Source organism: Moschus berezovskii, chromosome 19 (genome assembly GCF_049115385.1).
Source record: "Moschus berezovskii isolate FMDL1 chromosome 19, NW_MosBer_1.0, whole genome shotgun sequence".
NCBI classification, from domain to species: domain Eukaryota; kingdom Metazoa; phylum Chordata; class Mammalia; order Artiodactyla; family Moschidae; genus Moschus; species Moschus berezovskii.
In genome coordinates, this window is record NC_142478.1 from 16,301,324 (window position 1) to 16,316,719 (window position 15,396).

Here is a 15,396-nt window from a genome sequence, read left to right on the forward strand (position 1 = left end):
GAGACAAAATCAATGGGAATTTTAAAATTAATTTAAAAAAAATTTTTTTTTTAATTTGAGAGTAGGGTCTGGGACATGAGTGACATAAGATTCATATGCAGCAATTATTTAAACAACAACAATGAAATAAAACCTGTTGGGACCAGATGATCTCATTCATATTAGAGAAACTATAAGCCTGACAGTGAAAACAGTGGCTGACTTTATTTTTTGGGGCTCCAAAATCACTGCAGACGGTGACTGCAGCCATGAAATTAAGATGCTTACTCCTTGGAAGGAAAGTTATGAACAACCTAGACAGCATATTAAAAAGTAGAGATATTACTTTGTCTACAACCTTGGACTGCAAGGAGATCCAATCAGTCCATCCTAAAGGAGATCAGTCCTGGGTGTTCATTGGAAGGACTTGTGTTGAAGATGAAACTCCAATACTTTGGCCACCTGATATGAAGAGCTGACTCATTTGAAAAGACCCTGATGCTGGGAAAGACTGAGAGCAGGAGGAGACGGGGACGACAGAGGATGAGATGGTTGGATGACATCACCGACTCAATGGACATGGATTTGGGTAGACTCTGGCAGTTGGTGATGGACAGGGAGGCCTGGTGTGTTGCAATTCGTGGGGTCGCAAAGACTCAGACACGACTGAGTGACTGAATTGAACTGAAGCCTGATCTGCCAAAGGTGGGTAGCTGTTCTGTAGCCATAATCCCTTTCTTGTCCTCATTAATTCAATGATTCCCAGAATACAATGTTTGGCGGGGATCATGACACAGACCTGCTGTGACTTAAGGTGGAAATAAGTCCATATAGGGTGACAAATTTTCCCTGTATTGTTTTTTTTTTGAAGATGGAGAAACTCTGACCAAGAAAATAGTTTGACCCATTTCTAACAAGAAAGAGGAAATCTGGAGGAAAAGGTGAGGTCTCCCAAAGGTGGAGTCTCTGGAGGCCATGAGTTCTAGCTCTGGCTGAGTACCAAATTCACTAAGGTCCACTTGGCCCTTTTAATCTTTTTTTCAGTTCAGTTCAGTCCCTCAGTCGTGTCCACTCTTTACAACCCCATGGACTGCAGCATGACAGGCCTCCCTGTTCATCACCAACTCTGGGAGGTAACTCAAATTCATGTCCATCATGTTGGTGATGCCATCCAACCGTCTCATCCTCTGTCGTCCCCTTCTCCTCCTGCCCTCAATCTTTCCCAGCATAAGGGTCTTTTCAAATGAGTCAGTTCTTCACATCAGGTGGCCAAAGCATCGGAGTTTCAGCTTCAGCATCAGTCCTTTCAATAAATATTCAGGACTGATTTCCTTTAGGATGGACTGGTTGGATCTCCTTGCAGTCCAAGGGACGCTCAAGAATCTTCTCCAATCTTTTTTAGTTTCTTATATAAAAGGAGCCCAGACAGTGAAACTTCTCTATATGATACTATTGTTGTTGTTTAGTTGCTAAGTTGTGTCCAGTTCTTTGTGATTCTATGGACTCTAGCCCACCAGGCTCCTCTGTCCATGGAATTCTTCAGGTAAGAATACTGGAGTGGGTTGCCATTCCCATTTCCAGGGGATCTTCCTGACCCAGGGACTGAATCTGGGCCTCCTGCATTGCAGACAGATGCTTTACCCTAATGTAAACTATGGTCTTTGGGTGGTAATGATGTGTCAGTGTAGGTTTCTCAATTGTAACAAATGACCACTTGGGTGGGGCATGTTGATAGTGGGGGGAGGCAATGCTTGTGTAGGGGTTGTATGGGAAAATCTCTGTGCTTTCTGTTGAATTTTGCTGTGAACTTCAAACTAACCTAAAAATTAAAATGTCTTTTAAAAAGAGGAGAGGAGGCACCTGATGCCAGCTACCTGAAAGTGCTGGCTGACAGTTATCAGTAAGAGGATAAGCACAAGATTTTTGGCCTGCTGCTCTGCACCAAGGTGCTTAATAAAAGTCAGCTTTGCTCTGTAGCCAATAATTTTGGATTTTAGTTTCCTTTCTGCTTTATTAAATCCTCCTCTGCTTGAAATACTTTTGGAGGGAGGCAGATTGTTCAGCCCTCTACCGCCGGAGGATGTAAGACTCCACAGCACAGGCACCCTGCCACATGTAAGGTCTGTAAAGCACTCCGCCCTGTGTTTTTACACTGAGGCTCGGGACTCCCCGGGAGGGTTGCATGCAGGGTCCAGTGGGATTGTGGTGACTCAGGCTGCTCTGACTTCAGAGTGCTGCTTTGTGGTGGTATCTGTGCATTCTGAGCTCTAGGAATGGAATGTGACAGTTTCCTCCACATCCTGAACCCACCTTAAGTATTCCCTGTCGCCCAGATTTTAAGATCGCTGAGATGCCAAAAAGGAAATGAACTGTAGACTTGCACTTTGATGGAGGGGAGATGAAGGGCAGAAGGGATTATAAAAAGAAAAAGTTCAAGAAATACTCACCTTGCACATAATGAACACTCAATAAACATTAAATAGCAATAATAACTAGTAAATGAATAAATGTGGCCCGATATCCCTTAGTATGAGTAACAGACCACAGAATGAATGAAGCCTTCATCAAAGAAAGGCTATACAGTATTATACTTCCCTGCATTTTTCAAGTGTATCCCAAATTTCTCACTCTACACACTTTTTTTTTTTTTTTTGGCTGGCACCGAGTGGCATATGGGATCTCAGTTCCCCAAGCAGGGATTGAACCCACATCCCCTGCACTGCAAGTACGGGGTCCTAACCACTGGACTGACAGGGTCAGTCAGTCATAGACTGACTTTATGATTCACTGTAGCAAACAACCAATCTGAATTCCTTTAATATTTACAATTTTTTTCAAATAAAAAAGTTAACATTTAGCTCAACTTCTTCCAAATGCCACTGAGTCATCTTATATTAAGTGAAGCTACGATAATAAGAACCATAATTCATTTAAAATCTATTAGGTGTGTCAGACACTCTAGTGCTTCCCTTAAAGACTTATATTTAATCAGCACAGCATCCTTGCAAGGTGGATATTACCATCCTTATTTACTGTATAAGGAAATTAACATTTAGAAGTGTTTAAGACCTGGGTTCAATCCCTGGGTTGGGAAGATTCCCTGGAGGAGGGCATGGCAACCCACTCCAGTATTCTTGCCTGGAGAATCCCCATGGACAGAGGAGCCTGGTGGGCTGCAGTCCATGGGGTTGCAAAGAGTCTAACATGACTGAACAACTAAGCACGCACCCAAGGACAGCAGAGGATGAGATGGTTAGATAGCATCACTGACTCAAGGGACATGAAGGTGAGCAAACTCTGGGAGATACTGAAGGACAGGGGAGCCTGGCGGGCTACAGTCTATGGGGTCGCAACTTAGCTACTGAACAACAACAGAGACAAAGGTTTATTATTTGAAGTGTTCAGTTTGAAGTCTTAATCATGACACTAGCCTACCAGTGTTTATCTAATAAAAACCCTCCAAAACGTTAAGGTGATTTTTCTCTGTGAATTTGTCCTTTGTCTTGTCTAATCTGCCTTCTCAATCTGCTTCACACATTACTAGAAGAAAGACAACAAAATACTGGGTGACTGTGAACCAGTGTGATTTTAGCGGCACCGTGTTGGGTGAGACTCTGCTCTGTGCCCGCAAACTCCCTTTTCCCCACTTCCTAAGGCGGGAGAGAGAAGAAGCGTGTGTTCTCACCTGCCTGGATCGTGGAGGCCGTGGGCAAACACTTCCGGGGGCTGGTTGGTGCTGTTGAAGTGCGGGTTGCTCCTGGGTATGGAGTAAGGCACGTGGCACATGTCAGTGTCCACGTCCAGCCGGAGCACGGAACCTGTGAAGTCGCTGAGGAATCAGAGGACGGCGTAAGGGCTTTCCGTTCTAGTGACGCATTTCACCTACACTAAATGCAGGGAGGTTGCTCTATGGCTAAAAAAATAAAATAAAAACCACCTGCCCTCATTTGAGAAAAAATTATTCACGTTCCAAATTCCACATTGTGGGAAATGAAACCAGAGACGGTTTTGTTTCAGACCAGCACCGACACACACAGCTCGACGGGGACGGAAGGCTGTGGCATCGGTGCGGTACTGCGTTTGGCATCCGTCCGCTAAAATAATTTTTTTCCAATCCACGTGTTTAACGTCCCCTGAGAAGTTCCACTGAACAACACCAGTCCATTACGCAGTGTGGAAGGTAGCCGCTGAACAACCCCCATGGGAGGAACTGGTGTTAGGACATCTCAGAAGAGCGACTTTCCAAACCACTACATCAGCAGATTTACTGAATTCCTCTTCATGTTATAAATGCAGATACCAACAGTTAAATAATTTAACCAAGGTGATCTAATTCAGTTTTTAATTCACTTAAAACACTTTTCCATCAAGGGGCACCTGTTTTTCTGTTTTGTTTTTTACCTTAATCCATCCATTTCTTCCATATCATCCAGTGTGATCATCCCATCACCGAGGATGATGTACAGAAAGCCGTCAGGACCGAAGAGCAGCTGTCCTCCCAGGTGCTTTCTGTGGAGTTCGGCGACTTCGAGAAATACTCTGGCTGTTCGTAGATCAACTTGATGGGGGTTTTTCCTATGTGGTGGGGATGAAACAAATCATGATTGTGAAATTTGTCAGGTGAACCCACAGAAAGTAAATAGGATACAAATAGGGAAGCACACACATAGCATGTAAATAAGCAAACATACTGACGGGGAAGCTAATAAAAATTACTGAAAAATTACGTGAGTTTCTAGGCTTCCCAAGTAGCATTTAAGAGGAAAGAGAATTGTGGAAAATGCCAAAGCTACCATTTTTCACAATTTTCCTTAAAGACACAATCGGGATGTTCAGCCAGATGGAGACTGAGGTTTAATTATTGCCACCTGATGGTAAATTATTTGTAACTTCTAAACAAAAAATTACAAACGCACAGTGAGAAAAACAATATCAACCATCTTCTAATGATACCTGGATACTGTGTATTCCACAACTCTGAGAATATGATCATGAGGCCCCATAGCCCACCGTTCTTGGTTGGTGGTGTAAGACACATATAGCTTCCCATTTTTCTTGTAATTGGGATGGAATGCAAGGCTTAGCAGTCCTCTTTCATCTCCTCCCTGCAGTCAAATGAAAAACACAGAGAATTGTGAAGTTAATTATGTTCTTTATTGTGTTTCAACTGGAACCCCCAAAAGAGTCCCTTTCTTCTTCCTGGATCATCTTTGTCCAAACTCTTTTCTTTCCTTCCTTGCCTACTGCACACACAAAAAAAGATTATAAAACATTTCACTTTGCAGAACTCTTTAAGGGTTAGAAACAAGACAATTGTCTTGTGTGGTTATCTACACACAAGACCCTTATACCACTTTTGTCAAGTGATTTGTGTATGTAATCTGGGGAAGCTAGGAAGACAAGTTTAAGTGCTGTGAAGAATTCTTTGCTGGGTTACTAGGTTGCTTGTAGTTCACAGAAGACAAATAAAAAGGTTCATAATCAGCAGTCACTTCTAATCCAAGTCTCCCAAACCTAAAACACAGTGCGGGCTGCCAACTCCCACTGTCTTGGCAATCTATTTAGAAAACAGTTAAATTGCTTGTGTAATATGTAAACCTTTGTTTTACCCTGGAGGCATCTACATCAGTTGTCACAACCATGGTGGTCTGTTCGTCATAGCTAGGTAATAAGCAGCCTTGGCCTAGAAATGAGGTATTTTTACATAGATCCTTTCGCTGCCTCGAGTTTTTTCTTTATAGAAAGATGGAGAAATGAGAGGAGAGCTAAAAGCCAGGGCTGGGGTGGGGGTGGGAAAAATCCTAGAGAGGAAAGGGGACACTAGGAAATAAAAGAAAAATCCCAAACAACTTTCTTTTGTTATTATATGTATGTCAAGAATTGTATACATTAGGCATGCCAAATGCTGTAACAATTAAAACATAATCGTGTGCTTAAATAGAAAGGCATTTTATCTTTATTTTCTGCTAATTCAGCTTGATGAAATTCAATATGGTCTTAGCATTTGTTTTATCCCACAAGTAGTCTAGGAATTTCTATAATGAAATCAAAGTATCTAAAATTATCGAGATCAGATACTTCAAGTTCACATCCTGGTAAGCCAGAGAGCACTTTGTCTATAGTCTGCTGAGTTATGTACAATGGCGAAAAATGTGACCGAAACTGCCCTTAGGACATCACCTTATCCATACAATTTCATTAAACAGCACATCTCTTAGGGTGAAATGCTGTAAGTTACTCCTTAGACTGTCAGAGGAGCCAAACAAATCTCTAATACTGCAATTTCTTCACTGGGTAATACTCCATCATTCTCCTGCCTTTGTTCCCCAGTAGCTTGTGTTACTAGAAATGTATGATACTGTTTGTAGATTGTATGCTACATGGATTTGTGAATTTCAAGTTCTAGGCATAAAAGTTTACTTTTAATAAACACTGCTTATTTCCTGGATTAGATAAAAACTGCTTTCATATGTATGCCATCCAAACCGGAAACATCCAAACTTTAAGCGCGTCACAAAGAGTCAGACACGACTGAGCGACTGAACTGAAGTAATAAAGTGGGTGCAAATATCCCAGAACTACCAAGTTATTATTTAAATGTCCAAAAAGCCAGCCTCTTCATTTGCATATCACAATATGATTAATTTTAACAACGAGAACTATCTCACTAAAGGGTAAGTCTTTATGACTTTATGAATGAGCCTGTTTTTTTCGGATTATCTTATTATGATGATTTTAATATTGACTCATCTTTCTTCTTACACCTTAATTAAACAGATAGCTCTTGCCTTTCTTATGAGACATTGAAAACAGGGATATGTAACTAGTATTTGATTATAGAGAAACCACTGCACAGCTAAACCTCCCTGATGGCTATAGAAGGAGGTCTAGGGGTGGGATTCAGTTTGTAATTAATTCCTGGTCTGGATACATCCCCCTCTAAAGCTGTGAATGCAGGTTAAGTACTGCATGCCCACTTCACAAATGTTTGTGTTCCACTCGAAGAAGGTTTTGTTGAAAGTAGTTCTTTTGTAGTCTTTCATCAAATCATCTAAAAGACAATTTGAACTGGCTAGCAACACGGTTTAAAACTGTGCTGGTTGCTTTTTGGCAATTAGGTGTAGAATTCATGCACTGTGGAGAGGCAGATGGAAAAAGAGATTTAAATAAATCCACAAGTGATAGAAAAGAGTTCTTTACCTTAGAGATTGACGTATCTCACAAATGAATTTGGAGTTGGGGGCGCATCACTGACTTTTATTAAAGGGCCAAATATGGAAACAGAATGAGACATCTGAATGACAAGTAAATAAATCAAGAAAGTCATTTCGAAAATGTCCTGAATTTTTCAGGTTATCAGTTCAGTCGCTCAGTCGTGTCCGACTCTTTGCGACCCCATGAATCACAGCACGCCAGGCCTCCCTGTCCATCACCAGCTCCCGGAGTTCACTCAAACTCATGTCCATCCAGTCGGTGATGCCATCCAGCCATCTCATTCTCTGTCGTCCCCATCTCCTCCCGCCCCCAGTCCCTCCCAGCATCGGACTCTTTTCCAGTGAGTCATGGGGATTTACATTTGTTTAGGTGGTGCTAGGTCGTTAAGAGTCAAACATGACTGAGCGACTTCACTTTCACTTTTCACTTTCCTGCATTGGAGAAGGAAATGGCAACCCACTCCAGTGTTCTTGCCTGGAGAATCCCTGGGACGGGGAGCCTGGTAGGAAGCTGTCTATGGAGTCACACAGAGTTGGACACAACTGAAGTGACTTAGCAGCAGCAGCAGCAGCAGTGGTAAAGAACTCTCCCGCCAATACAAGAAACACAAGACACGCAGGTTTGATCCCTGGGTCAGGAAGATCCCTGGACGAGGGCATGGCAACCCACTCCAGTATTCTTGCCTGGATAATGCCATGGGCAGAGGAGCCTGGCGGGCTACCATCCATAGGGTCACACAGAGTCTGACAAGACTGAAGCGACTTAGCACGCACACAATAATTACACATGATTTCACTTTTCTAAAGTCAATTTCTAGGTGCAAAGTAGTGTTCTGGGTGGTTTAGAAACAGGACTAATGACGCAATCATTTCAGAGAAATACCCACTTTCATAATTATAGTGATGAAAAAATCTAATATACTATGTAAACATCCTAGGGTGTCTCTCAAAACTAGCTTTTAAAATTATATAACACAATTCAGAGATTGGGAAGGAAGGATATTTGACTCCTGTTGGGATTTTAAAGTATTGGTAGGCCCACATTTACAATGGCACACCACTCCAGTACTCTTGCCTAGAAAATCCCATTGATGGAGCAGCCTGGTAGGCGGCAGTCCGTGGGGTCGCTAAGAGTCGGACACGACTGAGCGACTTCACTTTCACTTTTCACTTTCACACATTGGAGAAGGAAATGGCAACCCACTCCAGTGTTCTTGCCTGGAGAATCCCAGGGATGGGGGAGCCTGGTGGTCTTCCATCTATGGGGTCACACAGAGTCGGACATGACTGAAGTGACTTAGCAGCAGTAGCAGCAGTCCGCAGAGGTATGCTGTCCATTTAAAGTATGTTACAAATCATAAGAATGGAGAAGTATGTCTATTGGGCACTGAAGTTTTAACTTTGGACCAGGGTCAGAGGCTATAATGCCAGAACCACCATCAGATTTTTGAGGCTTTCAGACCTTCCGTGGTTGCTTCCACCAGTCTTCATCAGCGCACTGCCGCCTGAGAGCCTGAGTGTTGGCCCCTGGCGCCAGGATCGAAAAAATGGCCCAGCTCTCACAGGCTCATCAAAAAGCCGTTATGTCAATGTTACCGTCTTCTTACTCTTTCCCTTAATTATGTGTAGTTTTATGGAATGAAAACCAAGCACTCCTCCCAGAAATATCAAATTATTTTGATGAAATTATTATGTTTCTGCTGAGCATCTAGGGCGAATGAACCTCTAGTCATTAATTAGTTCAACCAAGTTGCCTTAAAAGGGAGACAAACACAGTCCTAGACGGCAAACGGAAGCTCCGCGGTGCAGGGAGCCATACCTTTCCAAATGACACTGACTTCTAACATCATAATTGTGAAAACTGTTAACCTAATGTCCATGTCCATAATGTTTACCCTGAGTGATGTGAGAAAGAGTAATGTGTCCAAATATTCACATTATACTTGGTACTTTATTACTAATACCAAATGCTTTGTGTGTGTGTCTCTTGCTGGGACTGACCATCGCTGCCTGAACCAAACAGGCAAAAAGTAGTTTATAACAACACTTAAGAATTTCCTCTATTTGGATAATGCTTTTTTTTTTTTCCAAGTTCACTAACTGAAGCTTCAACAGAATATCATTATAGGCTACCATGAGCCCCTTTCCTTCCTGTGCTCCAGCCTCTCAATATCACATCAACTTCTGGACAGCCTCTCACCAAGCACCAAGGGCCCCTCAAAATCAGGTACTTGCATGATTTGAAAATAATGTCCCTATACACTTTTTAGGGGGCTTCCCTGGTGGCTCAGATGGTAAAGCTTTCTGCCTGCAGTGTGGGAGACCTGGGATCGATCCCTGGGTTGGGAAGATCCCCTGGAGAAGGAAATGGCAAGTCACTGCAGTCTTCTTGCCTGGAGAATCCCACGCACAGAGGAGCCTGGTGGTCTACAGTCCATGGGGTCACAAAGAGTCGGACACGACTGAGCGACTTCACTTCACTTCATACACTTACCTTGAGATTAACCCATGTTTCAGGGTGCATCATAAAACCCTCTTTCGGAACTTTTGTTAAGTAGTTAACTACCATTATAATTATCGTCCAGCTCACAGGGTCAGCAGAAAAGAGACAAAACCCACAAGCAAAGGGTACTGATGACTTTCATGTAAGTACAAGATGAGATCTAGTCCTACAGCTTTGAGATAAACTCTTCCCTGGTGAACACATCAAAGTTCTAACCAAACGACTACAAATATTCCTCTTTGAAGAAAATGAAGCAGCTGTTGAAAAAGACAGGGAATCATGAGATGATTCAAACAGGAAGTATGTTTTACTTTTTTAATAGAAATTGTGGGGCATGGCCTTTCATTATGATATTTTAAAGAAAACATTCCAATGTTTTCATATTTCAATGTGGCTACAGTTAATTTTTTTTCTGATTTATGCCTACTTTAAAATTGGCCATAATATTTTCTATTTGCCAATTGACTTGTGTAGTTTAGGAAACAGGGCTGGGCTGCACTGAGCTGGAAGCATCATTTCTCATTTTTGCATAGTTTGCTTAGTGACCCTTTGGCAAGTGACTGGCTTCAAGTTCAGTGATGTATAGAACAGCCCTATTGTATAGAGAAAGCAAGGAAATGTAAAGTAAAGAATGCACTCCCTGTTAATGTCTTGTCAAACAAAAGTGCATTTAACACTCATTCAGCAAATATTTATTGAATATCTACTGTGTGTTAGGCATTAAACTTGGCACAAGGGGTAAGATAATCAACAAGAACCAATTCCTGTCTTCCAGTTGCTTATCCAAGGGAGCAGGTAACAAAGTTTTCAGTTGCTATTTCCCCTATAACTTCTTTATGATGCTAATTTGAGATGCAGGGCAGTTAATGCTACACTATTAGAAATATGCATGGCCCCAAACCAAGCATTAAGAGAGTAAATACCTATTCTGGGTAAATTCTGACATGAAGTTTAATTAGCATATTTTCAATGAGCTTTCTCCACTCTAAAATGTGGTAAAAAAAAGAGAAAAAACCTTGGTTTTATGACAGATAAATTACATGAAGATTAGGCAGAGTGTCTGCAAATAGTAAAACCATCTTCTAAATTTATCTTACATCTGTTACCCAGAAAAACATGTATGAATGAAGACCTCTGGTAGAAATTTTGTTCTCTTAGTAATGAAGGAGTTTCTAGGAATTAACATAAGAACAGACTGGTGGCACTTAAAATTCTCTATAAAATATATACTTTTATTAAAAGGCAAGTCACACATTTCCTTTATTAATTGGCATTAATGTCTGTTTTAATGGCACATTATAAAGGAACAAGACCAATGTGAGCCCCTCCCTGTGCAAGCCTGTGCTTCTTAGATTAGAACCTTTTGTTATTCAGAAATGACAAACAGGTTTATTTGAGAACTGTTCATTCAAATACAATACCAGGTTTCTATTACTGCTGTAAAAAATCAGCATAAACTTAGTGGCTCCAAACAATACAAATGTATTATCTTAAAATTAGTAAGTTAGAATCCAACACGGGTCTCATCTGGCTAAAGAATTGTGCTTTCAGAACCATGGTCCTTTCTAGAAACTCTTAGAGAAGTCATTTCCTGTTCCAACTTCAAGAAGCCCCTTGGCATTCCTTGGATGCTGCTGCCTTCCTTCCATCTTTAAAGTCAATAATAGCAGGGTTGAATTCTCATATCTCATCACTCTGACCTCCTCTGCTGCCCTCTCTACTTTAAAGAATTGTATTGACACTGAACCTACCCAGATAATTCAGTATAATCTTAATTCCATTGCAACCTCAATTCCCCTTTGCCAACTAGGATGAGGAAATCTTTGGGGGGAGCTTCCCCGGTGGCTCAGATGATAAAGAAATGGCCTGCAGGAGACCCAGGTTTGATTCCTGGTTTGGGAGGATCTCCTGGAGAAGGGAATGGCTACCCACTCCAGTATTCTTGCCTGGAGAATTCCAAGGACAGAGGAACCTGGCGGGCTATAGTCCATGGGGTTGTTAAGAGTCAGACATAACTGAGCGACTTTCACTCACTAACATCTGTTGGGGAAGGGCATTTTCTGCCTAATACATGGCTATTTTAATCTGTTTTTTAAAAAGGATCCAAAGCATTGATGACTTGAGCCATCTTGGCCATGCCCTGAAAGATAGGACTAATGAAGCTCACCAATACATTCACAAGGAGATATCTAAGGAGAAGATGCCTGGTGTTGGAGAAGACTCTTGAGAGTCCCTTGGACAACAAGGAGATCAAACCAGTGGATCATAAAGGAAGTCAACCCTGAATACTCATTGGAAGGACTGATGCTGAAACTGAAACTCCAATACTTTAGCCACCTGATGTGAAGACCCAGCTCATTGGGAAAGACCCTGATGCAGGGAAAGATTGAAGGCAGGAGGACAAAGGGATGACAGAGGATGAGACGGCTAGATAGCACACCAATTCAACGGACATGAACTTGGGCAATCTCCGGGAGATAGCAAGAGACTGCAGTTCACAGGTTCACAAAAGTTAAGACACGACTTAGGGACTGACCAAAAACAGCAGCAACAACCTAAGGAGCGCACTTTCACAGCAAGCACTCTCTCTGAGCTGTCAGTATCACAAAAACAACCAACACCCTTCAAAGTGAAGTGAAAGCACTTTTCAGGATGGAGGAGGAGAAAGTGGAGACCATCTATATATGTGGGCACAGATGAACTCAGTCAAGAGCAGAACTCCTGTGTTAACCACAGGATGCAAAGAAGGTAAAATCAATGCAGGCAAACCATTTCCAAGCACTAGACGACCTCAATCTCACTAAAACTTTATTTCAGCTTATTTGTAAGTTTTGAAAAGCACTGTATTCATTTCTCCACAACTTCTGGAAAAGGTGAGAAGCATTGCTTTTCAATAGGTCCCAAAGTCTAATTTGGTCTCAGAAGAGGAGTCAATCTCCTGAAGAACCCAGAAGGTTTATGGGAGGGACTGCATGATGTTATAGCACAGCATGATGTGGGCTGTTGTATATGAGAAATATACTTGATTTTTTGGCCTTGTTTCTTGGCACAGAGCTCTTAAAACCATTGGAATTTCCTGAGTGATAGGAGCATCTTTTGTTCTTCATTAGCCTTACCTGAGTTTATGCTAACAAAGTGACTTTTGGTATTTCCCCTAGCAACAGTTAGAACCAGTCATGGAACAACAGACTGGTTCCAAATAGGAAAAGGAGTGCGTCAAGGTTGTATATTGTCACCTTGCTTATTTAACTTATATGCAGAGTACATCATGAGGAACGCTGGGCTGGAAGAAGCACAAGCTGGAATCAAGATTGCTGGGAGAAATATCAATAACCTCAGATATGCAGATGACACTACCCTTATGGCAGAAAGTGAAGAGGAACTCAAAAGCCTCTTGATGAAAGTGAAAGAGGAGAGTGAAAAGGTTGGCTTGAAGCTCAACATTCAGAAAACAAAGATCATGGCATCTGGTCCCATCACTTCATGGGAAATAGATGGAAAAACAGTGGAAACAGTATCAGACTTTGTTTTTTTGGGCTCCAAAATCACTGCAGATGCTGATTGCAGCCATGAAATTAAAAGACGCTTGCTCCTTGGAAGGAAAGTTATGACCAACCTTGATAGTATATTAAAAAGCAGAGACATTACTTTGCCGACCAAGGTCCGTCTAGTCAAGGCAATGGTTTTTCCCGTGGTCATGTATGGATGTGAGAGTTGGACTGTGAAGAAAGCTGATCGCCGAAGAATCGATGCTTTTGAACTGTGGTGTTGGAGAAGACTCTTGAGAGTCCCTTATACTGCAAGGAGATCCAACCAGTCCATTCTAAAGGAGATCAATCCTGGATGTTCATTGGAGGGACTGATGCTAAAGCTGAAACTCCAATACTTTGGCCACCTCATGAGACGAGTTGACTCACTGGAAAAGACTCTGATGCTGGGGAAGGTTGAGGGCGGGAGGAGAAGGGGACGACGGAGAATGAGATGGCTGGATGGCATCACCGACTCTGTGGACATGAGTTTGGGTGTACTCCGGGAGTTGGTGATGGACAGGGAGGCCTGGCGTGCTGTGATTCATGGGGTCGCGGAGAGTCGGACACGACTGAGCGACTGAACTGAACTGAACTGAACTGAACCCCCATAGGTTCGGGGCTTCCCTGGTGGCTCAGTAGTAAAGAATCCACCATCCACCTGTAATGCAGGAGATGCAGGTTTGATCCCTGGGTCAGGAAAATCCCCTGGAGAAGGAAATGGTAGCCCATTCCATTATTCTTGCCTGGGAAATCTCATGGACAGAGGAGCCGGGCAGACTACAGTCCATAGGGTTGCAAAGAGTCAGACACAACTGAACAACTAAACAACAATCATGACAAAGGATAGCTTCAGGATGGAGATTGGTAGCCAGAGGAGCCAAAAGGTGTAATTGGGGGATTAGAAGTTTCAGTCCCACCCACCAACCTCCAGGGAGGGGAGAGGGACTGGAGGTTGAGTTCAATCACCAACGGTCATGACTTCATCAATCAATGAAGCCTCCATAAAATCTTAAGTGGTGGAGGAATCTGGAGAGCTCCCAGGTGGGTCAACATATTGAGGTACAAGAGGGTGGCACCCCTGCAGAAGGCTTGGGAGCTCTATGCCCCCCTAACTTCTATACCTTGTCCTACGCTCCCTTGTAACTAACTGCTCCTGAGTTACAGCTTTTATAACAAACCTGTGGTGAAAAGTGAAAGTATTAGTCACTCAGTTGTGTCTGACTGTTTTCGACTCCGTGGGTCTTATAGCCTGCCAGGCTCCTCTCTTCATGGAATTCTCCAGGCTAGAATACTGGAGTGGGGAGCCATTTCCTTCTCCAGGGGATCTTCCCAACCCAGGGATCAAACTCAGCCCTCCCACACTGCAGGCAGATTACCATCTGAGCCACCAGGGAAGTCCAACAAACCTGTAATAGTAAGTAAAGCAATTTCCTGAGTTCTGTGTGTTGCTCTATGAGTTATTGAGCCTGGGGAGGGGGGCGCTCATGGGAACCCCCAAATATGTAGTCAGCTGGGCAGAAATGTGGGTAGTGTGGGGACCCATTTATAGCTGGTATCTGTGGGGGAGGCAGTCTTGTAGGATTGAACCCTTAATCTGTGGGGTCTGGGTGAACTCTGGATAGTTAGTGTCAGAAATGAACTGAATTGTTGAACACCCAGTGAGTGCTGGAGAATTGATTGATGTGAGAAAAAAAAAAACCCAAACCAAAAAAAAAAAAAAGCCCTCTGTCATTTGGTGTCAGAAAACATTCCAAAAAAAACCTGAGAGGTTCTTTAGCTCTGGGATCTAATGCCTGATGACCTGAAATGGAGCTGATATAATAGAAATAGAAATAAAGTGCACAATAAATGTAATGGACTTGAATTATTCAGAAACCATCCACCCACCCTGTCCATGGAAAAACTGTCTTCCATGAAACCAGTCCTGGGTACCCAGAAGGTTGGGGACCGCTGCTCTATACCACTCATCCTCTTTCTAGGAAGGAGTTCATGGTCAACTCTATCGAAGAAGTTTAAGTTATACTTGGAATGATTTGGTAGTCTTCCTGTTGTACAAATTTTATTTTGGAAATGGACCTTTTTATAAAATATCTTGTGCCATTGTATGACTCACTCTTCTGGCTTTTCTTTCTTTCACTGTTCTCTGAGCCTGAAACCACACTATACTGGG

General features: G+C 42.5%; 1 protein-coding gene across 3 annotated transcripts in view; it reads right to left on the reverse strand.

Moving 5' to 3' along the window:
* HHIP (hedgehog interacting protein) overlaps positions 1-15,396 on the reverse strand; it is a 109,530-nt gene that overhangs the window by 38,134 nt on the left and 56,000 nt on the right. For all 3 annotated transcript variants that reach the window (XM_055405217.2, XM_055405216.2, XM_055405218.2), the window contains exons 5-7: positions 4,933-5,084; positions 4,381-4,554; positions 3,665-3,808 (exon numbers count right to left, since the gene is read on the reverse strand). In XM_055405217.2, coding sequence (XP_055261192.2) covers positions 3,665-3,808; positions 4,381-4,554; positions 4,933-5,084 — 470 coding nt within the window. The remainder of the gene's footprint in view (positions 1-3,664; positions 3,809-4,380; positions 4,555-4,932; positions 5,085-15,396) is intronic.